The sequence below is a fragment of the Panulirus ornatus genome, chromosome 63 (assembly GCF_036320965.1).
Source record: "Panulirus ornatus isolate Po-2019 chromosome 63, ASM3632096v1, whole genome shotgun sequence".
In the NCBI taxonomy this organism is placed as follows: Eukaryota; Metazoa; Arthropoda; class Malacostraca; order Decapoda; family Palinuridae; genus Panulirus; species Panulirus ornatus.
Window position 1 is genome coordinate 14,599,998 of NC_092286.1, and position 18,383 is coordinate 14,618,380.

Sequence of the window (18,383 nt, forward strand, 5' to 3'; positions counted from 1 at the left end):
TTTCAACTCCAATACCTTCCATTTGTCCTTCGGCTACTTTAACTTGTATGTTCATAACAATCACATGTACTTCTTCCATATATTTATCGTCCATACACCTTTATTTTTTTCTCTCTCTCTATGGTTCAACTTCCACTTTCCAACACACTACCCTTTTTCATATATATCCACATCCCATCTCGCGCGTGGCACCTTTCATCCAAACAATCAAGCACTGATGCCCGAAAATCTTTCCATTCCTGTAACACCGACAGTAAGCAGTGCATCACTCAAGTCTTCCTGTTTTATCGCAACACAACTCGCTTTCATCACTTCCCTCACGTGTGTCATTTCTCCACCAAGAAATCATCAGATTTCCACCTGCTATCCTTATTTCCTTTTCGTTTTTTCATACTTGTTCGCCGTTTCCCTAAGTTAACGATATATATATATATATATATATATATATATATATATATATATATATATATATATATATATATATTTTTTTTTTTCTTTTCTTTTTTCATACTATTCGCCATTCCCCGCGTTAGAGAGGAAGCGTCAAGAACAGAGGACTGGACCTTTGAGGGAATATCCTCACCTGGCCCCCTTCTCTGTTCCTTCTTTTGGAAAATTAAAAAAAAAAAAAAAGAAAACGAGAGGGGAGGATTGCCAGCCCCCGCTCCCTTCCCTTTTAGTCGCCGTCTACGACACGCAGAGAATACGTGGGAAGTATTCTTTCTCCCCTATCCCCAGGGATAATATATATATATATATATATATATATATATATATATATATATATATATATATATATATATATATATATATATATATATATATATTCCTATAAGTCCACGGGAAAAATGAAACACGAAAACTTCCCAAGTGCACTTTCGTGTAATAATCACATCATCAGGGGAGACACAAGAGAAAAATATAAGTCAATTGATACACATCGAAGAGACGAAGCTAGGACGCCATTTGGTAAACATGTGATTGTCCAAAACATACAACGAGCGTTCATAAACTTATCATTTTACAAATCTTATCAACAATAAGTTCATGGTAGGTTGTAATGATGCCTTTCCCTTGAATAGCTAAGCTGTGGACTTCTCTTCCTTCATCTGTCTTTCCCTCTTCACATAACCTTCCTTCCTCAAAGACTCAGGTCTACAAATACCTGATTAATCTCGACTTTCTTTTTCTTATCCTTTTTTTCTTCTTACACCCGAGATGGTCTTGACTAGGGGCACGCCTCAGCCCGGGCTCATGTCCGTCACTGTATATATATACATATATAGATAAAGAAAAAAGAATGCGAGGAACTCGTTGCGCTGTGGGAATGTCCAGCTGGGGATCATTCTTGTTTACGCTTCCTGAAGGAAGAGAGGTAGGACCAGAGGGCGAGGAGCAGCTTGAAGGTGAGGAGGGCGACCACCGCTACCACCAGCACCACCACCACTACCACCACAAGCCACACGTCCACGTTGTACAGCTGGTACCTGCACACACACAAACACACACACACACACACAAACACAGGTTACAAAGGATGGAAGATGTTGGAGTCATCACACGTTAGTTTCCCTTATGATCTAGAAATAGTGAATCATTATCATTTTCTTTACATATATATATATATATATATATATATATATATATATATATATATATATATATATATATATATATATATATATATATAAAGGCAGTAGGTTTATATGAAAAATGTATATTTCATGTGATATTCATTACGAGTCAGTACGATTTGATATGAGGCGAGTGATATATACACCAGGTACGACAAAGGTTAGACTTTATTAGACTCTTACCGTGACACAGGGTAGGGTGGTCAGGGTTAGGTTAGGTCATCAGAGTTTGAACAGAGAATTACGACACCCATCAGGGCTTGTCGGTACTCACCAGGCCATGGAGGGTATACCCAAGCCCTTGAGGTATACTTACATCCATGAGGTAGACTAAAGTACATGGTTTATACTCAAATCCATGAGGTATGATCGAGAACATGGGGGTATACTCAAGTCCACGAGGTATGATCGAGAACATGAGGTATACTCAAGTCCATGAGGTATGATCGAGAACATGGGATATACTCAAGTCCACGAGGTATGATCGAGAACATGAGGTATACTCAAGTCCATGAGGTATGATCGAGAACATGGGGGTATACTGACACTCACCAGGGCATGGTCAAGGCGGGGGAGCGGAGGTGTGGGGCGCCCCCGTGCCTTATGACGTACTCCACCCAGTAGCTCACCCATCGCCCCATCGGCATGGGCTGGTCCCGCATCACTTCCCTCCGCTGCAACACCTTCTGCCGCACTCTGTGTACAACCCACATAGTGATATACATCAAGGAGTGCGACATGTTACGTTACGCTAACTGCACTGTGGAGCTCCCGTGTAACTGTGCAGTGAGAGGATACCATACGATGTGTGTGTTTTGGTTAAACCATAAGATGTGCACTGTGGATTATGGTTCGAATGGCGTTTTCTTTTGAAGTTGTAAGCTCCGCGTATGGACCAGGAGACCTCTTCCAGTGTAGGTGATAAAAAGGCAAAGGACCAGGGAAAGGAAAATCAGAGACCAAAGTAATATCTATAGAAGAGGGAAAGAAAACTGCAACAGCCTCTAAGTGATGTTGATGAGTCTTGGTATGATGGATGGAGACATATATTACATTCGCTAACGCATGTTGGCCTCTTCAAGTACGAGCCTATGCTGGAGGAATCCACTCGACAATTCAAAGGAACTATATCTTTTTTCTTCGTTTAACATTCTCAAGTGTCAAAATATTACTGTATCATCAATGGCTCCTTGATACTCGGACACATCTTGAAAATTTTTTTTCGCTTGATTCTTTGAGCACGACGGTATAACCCTTGGGTATGATGGCCTTGTTCCTTGACCTGGCGGTCAGAGGGCAAGGTCGTCCAAGGCCTGGACATCGGAAGCAAAAGTCGCATCCTCGTCCTTAAGGGTTAGTACCGTCGTGCTCGAGAATCGAAGCGACGTGTCCAAGTGTCGTACCGTCGTGTCCCAACGGTATTGAGAGAAATGCGACACGTCAGGAGAGGTGTCATAGTGTAGGACTGTACATACAGACCAATTCTGAAGCTAGTATACAACCTCCAGCCACTGACCCTCCCTTCGCCAGGACGAATGATTCTTACCTCGAGTCGTGGATGAGGTCGAGGATATTCTGTCGCAAGGTGTCGAAGGCGAGGTCTTCCCAGCGCAGGACACGGCCCCAACCCTGGCGCTGTACCTGCCGCAGGTTGTAATACTGGTCCATGTAGACTGGCAGACCCAGGAGCGGCACGCCGTGATAGGTCGCCTCCTGGATGCTCAACAGACCGCCATGCGAGATGAACAGACACAGGCGAGGGTGACCTGATCGTACAGACATATCATGACAGACAGGAAGCACCACACCCCTGGAAAGGCTATAGATATGAAGCAATTCAAAGAGGAGAAAGAAAATATATCCACACATATGTTATAGCCACATGACACCGACAGCTATTTATCGCAATGATGCCAACTGTGTTTACGAAATGTTCGGGTTCTCGCTTGATTAGATGATAAATGATGTGCTTGTTTAAACGCACTGTAGAACGCTGCCCTGGAAATTATGGTGGGGGCTTTAGGATCGGAATCCACAAAAAAAAGAGAAAGAAGCAAAAGAATACCCTAGTTTTAACACTTACAGGAAACATCGTAAAAAAATTAAAGACAAGAGAAAATATCTAGTAAATTGTCTTTATTTAGTGCAGTTTAGACGTTTCCAATAAGGCGCGCTGCCTAAGATCAACTTTTTTTTTTTTTTTTTCAATGCCATCACTGCAAAATCCGCCGACTCATGAGCATCATAATCAGAGCTTCAACGACTACATCAGTTTAAACGACGGTGTAAGGGAGCGACTGAAAAGAAGAGCTAGGGTTCCCTACAAGGTAAGATATTACGTTAAATGGGTCACAGGAACTCTAGGATTCTTGCTCCTCCGATGCTGTTCATAGCTGCTTGTGACAAAGGACACCTCAACACGTCGATAAAGCGCACCTTCGAGAGTAAGTGAGGGTAGAGGCAATACGGGCAAGCATAGCTATGGTCTCCCTAACACAGAACGTACATGTACGGCCGTGGTCCTTTACCAGTTAAGGATTACATTCTTATATGAAGCTAAGCGCGTAAGAAGGTCTTACAGTCCCTGGGAGACCATCTCAGAGTAAGAAGTTGTTGGATAACACTAAGAGAGACCCAAAAAAGACCATAAGGACTTATAGTCACTGGGAGACCATCTCAGAGAGTAAGAAGTTATTGTGGAAACACGAAGAGAGACTCGCAAAAGACTATAAGGACTTATAGTCCCTGGGAGACCATCTCAAATAGTAAGAAGTTGTTGAGGAAACACGAAGAGAGACCCGCATAAGACCATAAGGACTTATAGTCCCTAGAAGACCATCTCAGAGAGTAAGACGTTGTTGAGGAAACATGAAGGGAGACCCACAAAAGACCATAAGGACTTATAGTCCCTGGGAGACCATCTCAGAGGAAAAGAAGTTGTTGAGGAAACACGAAGAGAGACTCACAAAAGACCATAAGGACTTATAGTCCCTGGGAGGCCATCTCAGAGGAAAAGAAGTTGTTGAGGAAACACGAAGAGAGACCCACATAAGACCATATATTGACGAGGCTCTGGAGAAGGCAGTATGGCAATTCATCAATCGCTAGTGAACGGAAATTAACGCAGTATTAAAGCGCAAGTGATGCTGATAGTCATATATTCCGGCAAATCCAATAAAGAAGTGAAGTTATTGAGTTCACTGACCGAGGATGTCCTGTTGAGGGAGCCATCTCGCCAGGCGAACGTTGGGAGGCAGGTCCTTCATGGTGTCCTGGTCCCATTTCCACAGGACGCGCTGCTCCAGAGACGCGAACACCCGCAGCAGCGCGTTCCGGTGCCTGTTGACATGTAGGGGTCACGTGGTGACACGGGTCAAAGTAGGATGTGAAGGGTCGACAGAGGTCAAAGTAGGATGTGAAGGGTCGACAGAGGTCAAGGTAGGATGGGAAGAGTTGACAGAGGTTAAGGAAGGATGTGAAGAGTTGACAGAGGTCAAGGTAGGATGGGAAGAGTTGACAGAGGTCAAGGTAGGATGTGAAAGGTCGACAGAGGTCAAGGTAGGATGTGAAGAGTCGACAGAGGTCAAAGTAGGATATGAAGGGTCGACAGAGGTCAAAGTAGGATGTGAAGGGTTGACAGAGGTCAAGGTAGGATGTGAAAAGGCGACAGAAGTCAAGGTAGGATGTGAAGGGTCGACAGAGGTCAAGGTAGGATGTGAAGGGTCGACAGAGGTCAAGGTAGGATGTGAAGGATCGACAGAGGTGAAGGTAGGATGTGAAGGGTCGACAGAGGTCAAGGTAGGATGTGAGGAGTCGACAGAAGTGAAGGAAGATTAGTGTTAAAATGACAGAGGTTACAGCACGTCTTGGCGTGACACAGGTCGAGGAAGGTGAATGAAGAGGTGACAGGTTTATGCAGGTCATGAGAGAGTGACATATGTTCAAGACATATCAAGAAAAGGCGACACATACAACTCATGACATACCACGTGGAGATGGCAATATCACTTCAGGACATTATCTTGACGGGGTGACACACACACACACACACACAGACCAAAGTACATCATGGAGAGTGATGTTTGTAAGCGTCTAGCGAACAAGACTTAACAAGTATACCTCACTGGTACCTCCATCTTCTGAAACATCCAAAGATATCCATTTGCCAACACTTCAGATATCTGAGATCATTCATTTCTTTCGGCAAAATAAAGCATATAGACTGGAGTTCACGAAAACAGCAAACAAAAGTTCTTTAACTAATAGTCAAGTGGCCATGCTAATTTCGCTCCAAAAGATTCCCACAGGTAGTACATCTTATGCCAAAACATTCCCACAGGTAGTACATCTTATGCCAAAACATTCCCACAGGTAGTACATCTTATGCCAAAACATTCCCACAGGTAGTACATCTTATGCCAAAACATTCCCACAGGTAGTACATCTTATGCCAAAACATTCCCACAGGTAGTACATCTTATGCCAAAACATTCCCACAGGTAGTACATCTTATGCCAAAACATTCCCACAGGCAGTACATCTTATGCCAAAACATTCCCACAGGTAGTACATCTTACGCCAAAACATTCCCACAGGTAGTACATCTTATGCCAAAACATTCCCACAGGCAGTACATCTTATGCCAAAACATTCCCACAGGTAGTACATCTTATGCCAAAACATTCCCACAGGCAGTACATCTTATGCCAAAACATTCCCACAGGTAGTACATCTTATGCCAAAACATTCCCACAGGTAGTACATCTTATGCCAGAATCATTTGCCTTTGAACTTCTTAAGGACTCTGTAAGTTATAGAAGAATTGGATGATAACTTTATCAGTGTATTCCTAGTGGAGGTCAGCATAACATGCATGAAAAGCATCACATTGTAAAAAAACACAAAAACAAAACAAGACATTATGTATGCTACTGGAAGCTTTGGGTCCACAAACAGAATATTGGTCCTGAGGAAGTGTTTCCGTTAGTGCTTCAAGTGTATGCAGAAATGGCTCGACAGGTCGCTTGAAATACTGTCCAAAATCATGCTGGAAAAGGGAACGGAGGAGAGTGCATGTCGTACCTGTTTTTTTTTTTTTAGGAGAGTAGATGAAGAATTTGCGCCGAATTACCATTATCTCTGACAAGTGTTGTTCATACAACGACAGAAGCGATAATAGAGGATTACTCGTAAGGACGAAAGTATACGAGACGGAACTTAGGTTCAGCGATGGGTGGTCGTGCATAATAAATCTCTCAGTATTCTGAGAGAGAGAGAGAGAGAGAGAGAGAGAGAGAGAGAGAGAGAGAGAGAGAGAGAGAGAGAGAGAGAGAGAGAGAGAGAGAGAGAAGAGAGAGAGCGCTGTCTAAAGACGAGAGAGATGGCTAGATGGATGATGTTCCTGGAGTGCCAAAACGCACTGCCACATCGATGGTCCATATTTTAGTGGAGCCTTTTCAAAATGGGTTTGGTTCACCTATGGCTTAGCAAAGGGCACTGATTTAAGAGCTGTGGTGTTTCTTCTTTTTCTATACCTATACCAACCTAAATAACTTGCACAGGGACTGGATTCAAACTTGGAGATGCTTGTGGATGATTTTAGAATCTCGAGAGAAGTTGAGGAAGGACGAGGATTGCACCAGCTTCTCGAAAGGATTCAGACAAGCCCCACAGTTAGTGTGATACATCAGGGATAACGTCCAACGTTATCAGATACAAAATGATGGTCAAACACTTCGAAGTCGGTTACCAGTTACAAAATGATGAAGAAAAACACTGTGAAGTGGACCTCTCAATGATTTTGATGTGGTGGATTACGAGCAACATCAATATGTCTGTGAGAGGGATTTGTGGTTCGACAAAGTGTCCACTCTGTTGCCAGAACCCTACAGACTGGCTGCTGGTAAATACAGGAACTGCATTTAGGTAAGTAGATATACGTAGAGACGTCCCACGAGTTACGCACTTCTCATGTTTGGTCGCCTCACTTCAAGAATATAATGGTGCCCGTAATAAGAGGATTGAACTACGCAGAGGGGTTAAAAGGCGCTTCAATTCTGCCCCCTACCCTTTCCCCGTGGAAGAGAGAAGAACATAGGCAGATCTGATCGTATCCTTCAAGTTTCTCAAGTGTCCTGAGGACAGCGACAGTGAAGAGTTCTTTAAGAAATGCAAAATAAGACCAACTAGAGATCACGATAAGAAATGATGCTAGAAACTTGTCAGAAAAGCTATAAAGATATACTTTCACAATATCAAATATCCGGTGTGTGGAATAAGTCAAAGAGACAGTATACAGAAGTCTACAAAGGTATATGATAGAAAGGAATAGAAAGGAATTCAGAGAGCAACAGATAACTGGGTCCATTCGATGCACTTTGTGACAGCGGTAGATATCCGACACTCATAGATTAGTGTGATAAAAGTCAGAGGACGTACATGTGTCTCAAAAAGAATACCCTGCACGTTGTCAATGTGACTATGGAGGCGAAAAAAAAAAAGAAAATAATGAAAAGTCGTGGACCTGAAAAGCGAAGTATTTATCAAGTCTTATTCTTAAATGTATGTATGGTACACTCCACTCACTTCTCTGGTATGAACGACGAATTGACAACCGTACCAACGCTGAAGAAGATGAAGCCGCTGTCTCCCGCGCCCGCAACCCACTCCTCCAGATCCTGAGGGTATACAGGTGGGTCAGTGTAACACATACAGTCGTGGGGTGGGTGGGTAAACGTTCCTACAGCAGGCCTGAACGAAGCCGTACCGTCCCAGGTTCTTCGTCTCCACAGGACGGTGAGGGATCGGTAAAGCTTCGAACTGGCGCGAACTGGGACGATGAAACTTTAGGTGTGTGTGTGTGTGTGTGTGTGTGTGTGTGTGTGTGTGTCCCATGAACCCGCGTCTGAAAACCCGTGCATTAAATGTTACGTCAACACGTGGGTCTTGCCACCACAGTGGAGGAGGTACTGACCTGAGGGAGAGGCTGGGGAGGTCGACAGTGGAGGCCGCCCGCGTGGACCACCGTCGGCACATAAGGAACGATCGGCGTCTCCAGCGACTGCACGCTGTAGGGAGGCGGGCAACACACCTGAGTCATCTATCATGCTCCCTCAGCGCTGATGGTACATAATCTGATCAGCAAACTCGCCGAGTCTGGCTTGATCTGGTGACACTCAAGAACGAAAGACGGGAGACTTTTTTTTTTACAAGTTGAGCTCGATATCGTTGGACTGACTACGTCTTCCCTTATCTGTCTGTGCTACTTTTGATTGACCATTACGATAAGCTACAGAGAAGGCTGGATAACACACTGAGCACAGGTGTGACACACAGATACAGCAAGAGTATTCACGCCTCAGAGAGACGGGAGGACAAGCATACCTGTTAATGATGAAGAGACTGCCATTCAAACTCATCTCGGTAAGGCTCGGGGCGTCCTCTGTCCACAGGTGACGCTTGCGACACTCCTCCTCGACCCTGGTGACAAGTGGAAAGAAACTATGGTGCCGGAACGCTGTTCATGTCGTCACTCACGCAGACACGGTGAGTACGGAGCTTCACTTACCCCCTACACTAACAAGTATCATGGTGCAATGTGGATATCTTCTGGTGACACAAAGCTCACATTGCTTCTCTTAGTAATGACACATCGTTCAGTAATACAGCAAGAATTCACTAGGACCGCAGACAATCACTGGCACTAAAACACACACACACACACACACACACACACACACACACACATACACACACACATATACCATGAGTCATGCCCAGCCGAGTTCGAATCACAGGATTGGCAGTCAGCCCACAGACAACTCATCCGATACTCCTCCTCTCGGAGATGTTAGATAAACTGGTACTTGGCTTAAGCTGGGATATATATATATATATATATATATATATATATATATATATATATATATATATATATATATATATATATATATATATATATATATATATTTTCTTTTTCTTTTAAACTATTCGCCATTTCCCGCGTTAGCGAGGTAGCGTTAGGAACAGAGGAATGGGCCTTTTTTGGAATATCCTCACCTGGTCCCCTCTGTTCCTTCTTTTGGAAAATTAAAAAAAAAAAAAAAAAAACGAGAGGGGAGGATTTCCAGCCCCCCGCTCCCTCCCCTTTTAGTCGCCTTCTACGACACGCAGGGAATACGTGGGAAGTATTCTTAATCCCCTATCCCCAGGGATGATATATATATATATATATATATATATATATATATATATATATATATATATATATATATATATATATATATATGTATGCAGGCAGAAAACTATCTTAAATACACTGTTCGTTAAAGACTGATGCATATGTAACATTCGCCCACTTTTTTCTGCATCAATCTTTCTCATATTACACATTTTGCTTCATCAGATAAAGTGTGAGTCAAATGTCTAATATCGGACAGACGAACGCATCCCAAAGGAGGTAATATATAGGAACAATACCTAGAACATCCCTGAAGATCGACTCAGCCTTGATATTTACTACGAGAACAAGAAAACCAGTGAGTACATTACTAGTAACAGTCTCACACAGAACAATGACCCACTACAATCAACCAATGTAGTTTTCAAGTAGTTTTCAAGCCCAGTTGAAGGTTGTAAGCTTCAAAAGAACGTGAACCACATCGGTATGACCACTGCATCTTCAATACTGGAGGCCCTAAACTACCTATGCAAGAGTATCATAAAAGGAACCTCACTCGTCAGCATTTTGACGAAAACCCGACAATACTATGAGACATGTCACGACCCCCACAAGACTACAGATAACAGAAGCCATGTACAGCCGCCCCATCTCCCAACCGGGAGAGTAAGGTGTTGTCAGTCCTCTCCTTCTGAGGGGCGTGAGCCCAGGGAGTTTCGACTAGCTACTTCGAAGCTTCCTTTCACAGTCCAGAGTTTTCTTCTTTCTATTTCTACACCAAGGTCGTTACCAGTACCCACAACGTCTCGCTATATGTGGTGTTAACTTCGGTTTCGGCAAACTAACAACAACATGCGATGTCTCTCCTTCCCTCTCCGTGGCATATGCACGTGACTCAGTTTCAACTCGTGAGTTCGAAGCCAAGCAGGTGTGGGCAGAGCCGTTCTTCGAGCTCAGGCCGTGTGACCGAGACAATGACACTACCTTGACTCAAGCTGGAAATCATACAAATTCATGAATGCAAGTGGCTTTTATTGAACTAATGATGGATGATAATACCCATTACTTGCTAATGACTTAACTGCCAGAGGTGGAATCATCATGGGCAGGGGTTGGTGGAGTGGTGAGGGTGGTAGAGAGGAAATCACAACGTGAGTGGGTAGAGGTAAGAGAAGCATCATGTGTCGGGTCCGCCTCTGGTCACCAGTGGCGTCTCGCAAGGTTCTTTTTCAGGGCCAATGCTCTTCTTAATCTCAGCAAATGACTTCCTAGATGGCATAGAATCCTATCTATCTGTGTTTGCAGATGATACATAGGGAAGTGCAAAGCGAGGAGGATTGAATCAATCTGAAGGGGATCTACAAAGACTCCAAAATTGGTCTGACACATTTTTGAGCAAATTCAACACGAGTAAATGAAAAGAAAAGAGTATGGGCCACAGCGGAATAAGGCATCGCAATGAATATTGTCTAGTAAGAAATAAGCAGCAGTAATCTGCGTGTGTGTGTGTGTAACAAAGACTAAGGAGTCGACATCATTCCTAGTATGTTGCCAGAGTCCAACCTTAAGAGAATACTTAAAAAACACCAACTGTCGGCTGACAAATATTAGAACTGCATTCAGGTTCATGAATTTTGGAAAGGCCAGCAAGCTGTTAAAGTCTGACATAAGGCCAAAACAACACGATGTCTTTTGGTTTGGGTCACCGCACCGAAAGAAGGATAACGTTGCAACAGAGAAGGTCCAAAGGAGGGCAACAAAGATGATACCAGATTTAGGAGAGCTGAGTTGCGGGGAAAAGCTGGTGGCTTTAAATTTGTCCAACATGGAAGGAAAAGAATGAGGGGTGACCTGACCACATCTCCTAAGCTTTTATCCTGGATTGGGGACGTAGAGAAAGAGTAGTTTATCGAATGATGTAGAGATGGAGCAGCCAAAGGACATGACAAAACTAAGCAAGAAATTTGTGGAAAAAAAAAAAACATGGAGAGACATATTTTTCCTTTATGGAAGTGATGGATGTACGGACTGAAATGAATGAGCATAGAGCAAATGCATCCGGCACGCTGATGCTTTAAGATTTTCTATGACAGTAAAGAAATGGAGAACCCTCGAACCTACGGCATCCTCCCTGTAGACTACAAACAGGCAATTACACACACACACACACACACACACACACACATACATCACACGAGAGAGAGAGAGAGAGAGAGAGAGAGAGAGAGAGAGAGAGAGAGAGAGAGAGAGAGAGAGAGAGAGAGAGAGAGAGATGGGGATTACATAACTCCACGTACTGTATAAATATAAAACTATAAACAAAAATAAGAAATATACATATATATATATATATATATATATATATATATATATTTTTTTTTTTTTTTTTTTTTCAAACTATTCGCCATTTCCCGCGTTAGCGAGGTAGCATTAAGAACAGAGAACTGGGCCATTGAGGGAATATCCTCACCTGGCCCCCTTCTCTGTTCCTTCTTTTGGAAAATTAAAAAAAAAAAAAAATTGAGAGGGGAGGATTTCCAGCCCCCCGCTCCCTTCCCTTTTAGTCGCCTTCTACGACACGCAGGGAATACGTGGGAAGTATTCTTTCTCCCCTATCCCCAGGGATAAAATATATATATATATATATATATATATATATATATATATATATATATATATATATATATATATATATATATATATATATATATAAAGATTTTGCTTGAATCATCAAATCATCATTAGGTGAATGTATGACGTGAGAGGTTGGTGGAAAACGAGAGACGCAGATCTGAGAAGACGAGCCAGCCTCACCTTGGGTAAAGGTCCCATGTGCACCAGGTTATTCCCCCAATCTCTATGACGGTGTTGAACAGCCTGTCGACCAGGGTCATCGGGTACTCCAAGTCCAGCAAACGGTTGATGACGAGAGACGAGAAGTGTGGGTTACCTGCCATGTAGTTGTAAACTCCAAACATACCATTCGCGGACATGTGAATGTAAGGCACCTGGAAATCATCGCAAACTGGTTGGGAGATGTTGTGAGTAGGTCAAAACCCCCCCCTCGGAAATGTAGAAAATCACCCCAAAAGAGGAAATAATATGAGTGGGAAGACGGTAGTGAAAGAGAATGAGCTTGAAAAAAAAAGAAGAGGTTTGTGTGCAGGGATACCAAGAGTGAAGAATGGCACGAGTGAAGGAAGGAGAGTGAGCGATGTGTGGAAGGTACGTAAGGAAATAATGCCTACATGAGCGAACGAAGCATGTCGTATGCGTGAGGTGGGAGATAGGCATACGAGAAAAGGTAATGAGAAGTGGGATGAGGAAGTTCATTTGCTAGTGAAAGAGAAAATGAGAGGTTGATTGTCGGTATCGACAAGGAAGGAGTGCGTGTGATTAGGAGCTGTATAAGAAAAAGGGGTAGGAGGTCAACAGGAAGGTGCAGACGCAGAGACAAGAGGGAAAATGAGAAACTGTGGGAGACAGTTTCGGCAAACGTTTTGGAAGGAGGAGAATATTTTGAAGAGAACAGAAGAAAAGATAGGATAGTCAGTGCGCGGGGGGGGGGGGGGGGGTTAGTAGTAGTAGTAGTAGTAGTAGTAGTAGTAGTAGTAGTAGTAGTAGTAGTAGTTGTCGTAGTAGATGGGGAAAAGGTAACAAGCAAAGAGGAGGTTAGATAGAGACGGGAATGAGTATCTTGAATAAATGTTAAATATCTAAGATACTGGAGGTCTGACGTGGGGTGTTTTGGCCTAAATCGTATGCAGTGCAGGATATTCACGACGAACGGTTTGGTGAAAAGAGAGGTGGTGGTGAAAGCTTTGCATGATATGAAATCTGACAAAGACGTAGGAATAATTGGAAATGCAACCGTTTTCTCAAGAAAAGGGGAGATGAGAATTATTCATTAGCTACTTAGACTTTTCAGTGTACATATGGCTCAAGGTTACGTGCCTTAGGACTGGCAGAATGCGTGTATAATGGAATCGTATGAGAGCAATGAGGACAAAAGTGAATGCTCGAATGACAGAGGTAAAAGTCTGACGAATACAGCTGGCATAGTGTAAGGAGAGTAGTGACTGGGAGGGTAATGGCATGCACAAAGTATCAGACTAGCGAGGAGCAACATAGTTTCAGGATGAGCGGACTAGGTATCTGTATCTGTTTGAAGAAAAAGAATTGTACGTGATATACCTGAGGAAAGAAATGGATTAATATGCAGCGTTAATGGACCTGGAGAAAGAGTATGATAGGGGTGACAGAGATGCCTTGTGGAAGGTGCCAGGCAGTGCGGGAAGAAAGCCACTCTTGACGCAAAGAGGTTCTCTTTTGTAGAAGTAGGCGTGTGTCCAATTAGGAAGGATGGCGAGTCAGTGGATTCAAGTGAACATTTGATGTTACCGTGACGGCTAAATCTATTCCCTGGACGGGTTGGTGAGAGAGGCGAATACCAGTGTCTTAGAAGTGCTGGTGAACGGTACTCCAAGGGTGGGTGTAAGGAGCTAGGAAGTGAGCTGATCGCTGTTTGCAGATGACACAGGTCTAGTGGAAGACTCGACCGAGAAACGCCCGAAGTGTCGGGGAGTATGCCAGAGAAGCAAGTCGTACACGAGTGTGACACGGGAGGGATATACGACAGGAGATTAATGGTTTATAACGAGGTCGTCTAAGAACAGTGATGGGAAAATGTGTGTGTGTGTGTGTGTGTGTGTGTGTATGTGTGTGTGTGTGTGTGTGTTGGGGGGGGGGGGGGGGTCTACCTCGAGCTCTATGTCTTGGGTAGGAGAGGTCGCTGGATAAATACAACGTCCACTTATGGTACAGTGTGAATGATCCTCTTAGTCAACTGATAATAGAAGCGGCTGGGTTGGGTGCGGTAATACTTCTTTCTAATTTATACGCAGAGGATAAAGGTACATCACAATCACAAGGGAGTACCTGGGATGAGCTCTAAGGGACTGTTACTCTCCTCTTTTCCCATCTTTCTCTTCCTCGACTTGCCTCACACTGCACCCAAGAAAGCTCTCCAACAGACACCATACCCAGATTCTCCAGCACTTAAAACCTTCCCCTGCAATCAACAGAGAGAGACATTTTCGTGGCTTTACCTCAAGCCTCCTTTGAAGAGCGTACCCATTACCTAGATAAGGTTTTAGTGTGTGACCTACAAGTGTATGGTCATCTTAGACCGACATCTAAAAGAATACTGACATAGGTCTATATAGTAAGACACAGTATACCATATTCATGATTTATGTTGAATGCAGTTGTCTGATGGTTACAGTCTTATACAACGATCTAAAATACGTCAGTGGTTACCTTACCTGTAAGCTGTGGATGTATGGGTAAAAGCATTCCGCCCCAAAGGCACTCATAACGACCACATCAAACTCCTCCTCTTGAATCCTCTGCATTTCCTGGGAGGATAAGGCATCAGCGCAGGCCTTGGGCATGTAAGGCCCAAAGTAGTGGGTCACCGTGACCATATCGACGTTAAACAAACTGTTCGTGGAGAGGTTGGTGAAGACGTTGACATTCGGCACAAACACTTCGTGGATGTTCGAGCTGGGCTTCGTCGTCGCTTTCAGTCCCGTCAGATACGTCACCTGTCATCAGTGTGATTTCCAGTGCCGTGAGAATGTGGGTTATGATAATGAGAGAGGTGAAAGGTTAAATCATTTTTATCATCCCCCACCCCCTAACGGCGGGGATACTGACCGTGTGGTTCCTGGCCGCCAGGGCTTCAGCGACGGCTATGAAGAAGACCCTGTGGCTTTTGGTGAGGAAGGGGGACAGCATGAGGACCCGGGCGCCCTCCGCGGCCGTCGCCATCACCACGGCCACCACTGCCACGCTCCACCACCGCATCTGTCGACAGGAGAGTGTTTAGTGAGCGTTAAGGGACGCATTAAAGATGCGCCAGAAGGCACAGTTATACCAGATGCGCCAGAAGGCACAGTTATACCAGATGCGCCAGACGGTACAGTTATACCAGATGCGCCAGACGGTACAGTTATACCAGATGCGCCAGAAGGCACAGTTGTACCAGATGCGCCAGAAGGCACAGTTATACCAGATGCGCCAGACGGCACAGTTATACCAGATGCGTCAGACGGCACACTTATACCAGATGCGCCAGACGGCACAGTTATACCAGATGCGCCAGACGGCACAATTATACCAGATGCGCCAAAATAGCAATATGACGCAGCCGCCTGCAGAGTATTGCGTGATCCAGCACACAAGCAGCCAGCTCTCGTGAGCAAAAACCAAGGCTGTATCTGAAGCAATATTGCGGCGTAAGGCAAGCGGGTTAAGTTTAGAAGAGTACATAAGTTGGATCGCTTTGGACTCAACTCTGTCACGTAAGGATGCAGGGCTAAAACCACCCCAGATGCGAGAGAAATACCATACAAGGATGGATTAATCCTTTGTATAAACGGAGCAACTTTTCAGAAGAAAAGCAATTCCGACATCTAAACAGGAGTCCCAGTCTCTCTTAGAGGCAGAATTCACTGTTACCGTATTCCTTTTTCCCAAGGCATGAATTGTACCACAGGCATCCGAATGTACCAAATGCATCATCCGCTACAGAAGCAAGAGTTGTATCAGAGGCATCGACTCGAGAGTCATTATTGTACTCTGGTCACAGATAACGGAGGTGTTGCTGCACCAAGAGAGGGAATTTACTCCCTGTACGCCATCATGGGGTTGGTAATTCCCTATGTCCGAAGCTCTGGTGGTCAACCTCAGTACGATGACAGGTACTGGACCTTGAGTGATCATCAGGTATGTGCACCGGGGCGCGTGGGCGCATCTTCTCTACAGTATCTTTACTGCTGCATGAAACACGAACCCGTCTGCCTGCGAGCCACAAAAGAAAATGGATGTTTCTTCCTATCGTTTTCTTTTCATTCATCCTCTTGTTTCCTCAGCGTGGATATGAAATTATTGTACTAGTATCAGGAGAGACAAACGTGGCCGAAGCGATGTAATATAATGAAATACCTTATCTGTTATCATATCTCCACCTCTCACTGCGAGTAGGAGATACAGAGACTCTGACCCCGTTTCTTCGACTTTCCTTCTCTCTTTTTTTCTACCCCAAGAAATGAAGCTTTTTGTGCCCTTCCTTCAACCACTGGAGACGAGAGACTACAAATTTGTAATTACCTTAACTCGCTCCGGCCAGACATCTTGTAGTTTCTACTGGGATCTTTTAAAGGATTTTGCGAAGCCAAAACTCGAACGACACCAGAAAATGTAACATATATTGGGCTGCTGTTCCTCACCATCTCGACCAACTTGCGATGAAACATTGCCTACAGATGACCTTCACAAGAAAAAGACAAAATACTAAACAATAAACAGAATAAACCTGTTACTCGAGATATTTCTACTCATCTATAGAGGTTAAGATTCACTATAGAGACGAAATACCTTATTGCTACTCATGACCAATAAACTCGAGTTCATGAAATTGGGCCAAAGGATGTGTTCACGTCCCTCACACTATATGTACAGTATATCAACTTAATACTCTGTCAGGTTTTGACTACTCAATATGGGTCAGGGGTCGCCAAAAACTGGCACTTTTTTTTTTTTGCCATTTCATTTGGCCATATTCCAGCCAATTGGAATGAAATTAGGCACATATATAACTCTCCCAGGTACTCTGCTGGAAGATACATTCCCCAGACAAACACGAGTCACACTTTTACAACACCGTTTCAACATATCCCAAGACACTTCACGCCCACGATGCAACGACACAACGAAGACACCAAACCGTTACATGCTTAACTGCTCTGCACTCCCCACACATGGACGCACACACATCACATTATGACCTACAGCCTCGACCGGTAGAAGTGGCCGGCTCCTTGAGCGCTGCAGGAACATTATGGAATAAGATTGGACTTCTGGGAAAGGAAGTCAGTCATAACCATGAATAATTTGCATGCTAGGTGTCGCCCAAACTTGGCATTCAGCACAACATCCTTAAACTGTCGACACAACCATCCACTCCTTTCACAAACACGGTATGGCAAGTTAATCATCGTATGCCTGTGACAGGTTTTAGGGGAGAAGGTAAGACAGTCCCTTTGCGCTAAGATATATATAAAAAAAGATCGAGCTGTCAAGGTGTCGAGTGACAAAAATGTCGCGTTAAGTTGAAGGTGACCAGAGTGACCCACATGCCTGTTGTTGTTGTGGACGCTGAAGAAAGAGCTGGAGGAAGGAACGCTCGACTCGACACCCTATCGCTGTCCGCTGTCTCCACCCACTTACGAGAGCTGTGTCCTCATCAAGCAGAGCAGTACCGATCTTATCTCTTTATCAATCACGAATTACCCCAACTTAAGCACAGGGCGTCAGGCTCTCTCACGAGTACTATCAGCTTCACGTCAAAACATCAGTTCACTGTGGCACTGGGCAAGTAAGATTCTTTTTGATCGCGTATTGACATATGCTTTTCACGCAAGGGTTTGTCGACAACCTTGCGAACATCTTAAAATTTCTTCTGTTCTAGGCACTGGAAAACATCATATGGTGCACAAAGCGACAAC

General features: G+C 44.1%; 1 protein-coding gene across 2 annotated transcripts; it reads right to left on the minus strand.

The window, feature by feature from the left end:
• Positions 1 to 863: 863 nt before the first annotated feature.
• Positions 864 to 18,150, minus strand: LOC139745822 (UDP-glycosyltransferase UGT5-like). 2 transcript variants are annotated; one of them, XM_071656409.1, is made up of 11 exons: positions 18,012 to 18,150; positions 15,532 to 15,681; positions 15,138 to 15,419; positions 12,628 to 12,821; positions 9,018 to 9,113; positions 8,608 to 8,701; positions 8,220 to 8,311; positions 4,840 to 4,973; positions 3,181 to 3,400; positions 2,187 to 2,330; positions 864 to 1,487 (listed from the first exon to the last, which is right to left on the minus strand). In XM_071656409.1, the coding sequence occupies exons 2-11, from the start codon at positions 15,679 to 15,681 to the stop codon at positions 1,343 to 1,345; spliced, it is 1,551 nt and encodes a 516-aa protein (XP_071512510.1). In that variant the 5' UTR covers positions 18,012 to 18,150; the 3' UTR covers positions 864 to 1,342. The 2 variants fall into 2 exon arrangements, with proteins under 2 accessions (XP_071512510.1, XP_071512509.1); XM_071656408.1 differs by having other exon boundaries at positions 18,016 to 18,148.
• Positions 18,151 to 18,383: the final 233 nt, after the last annotated feature.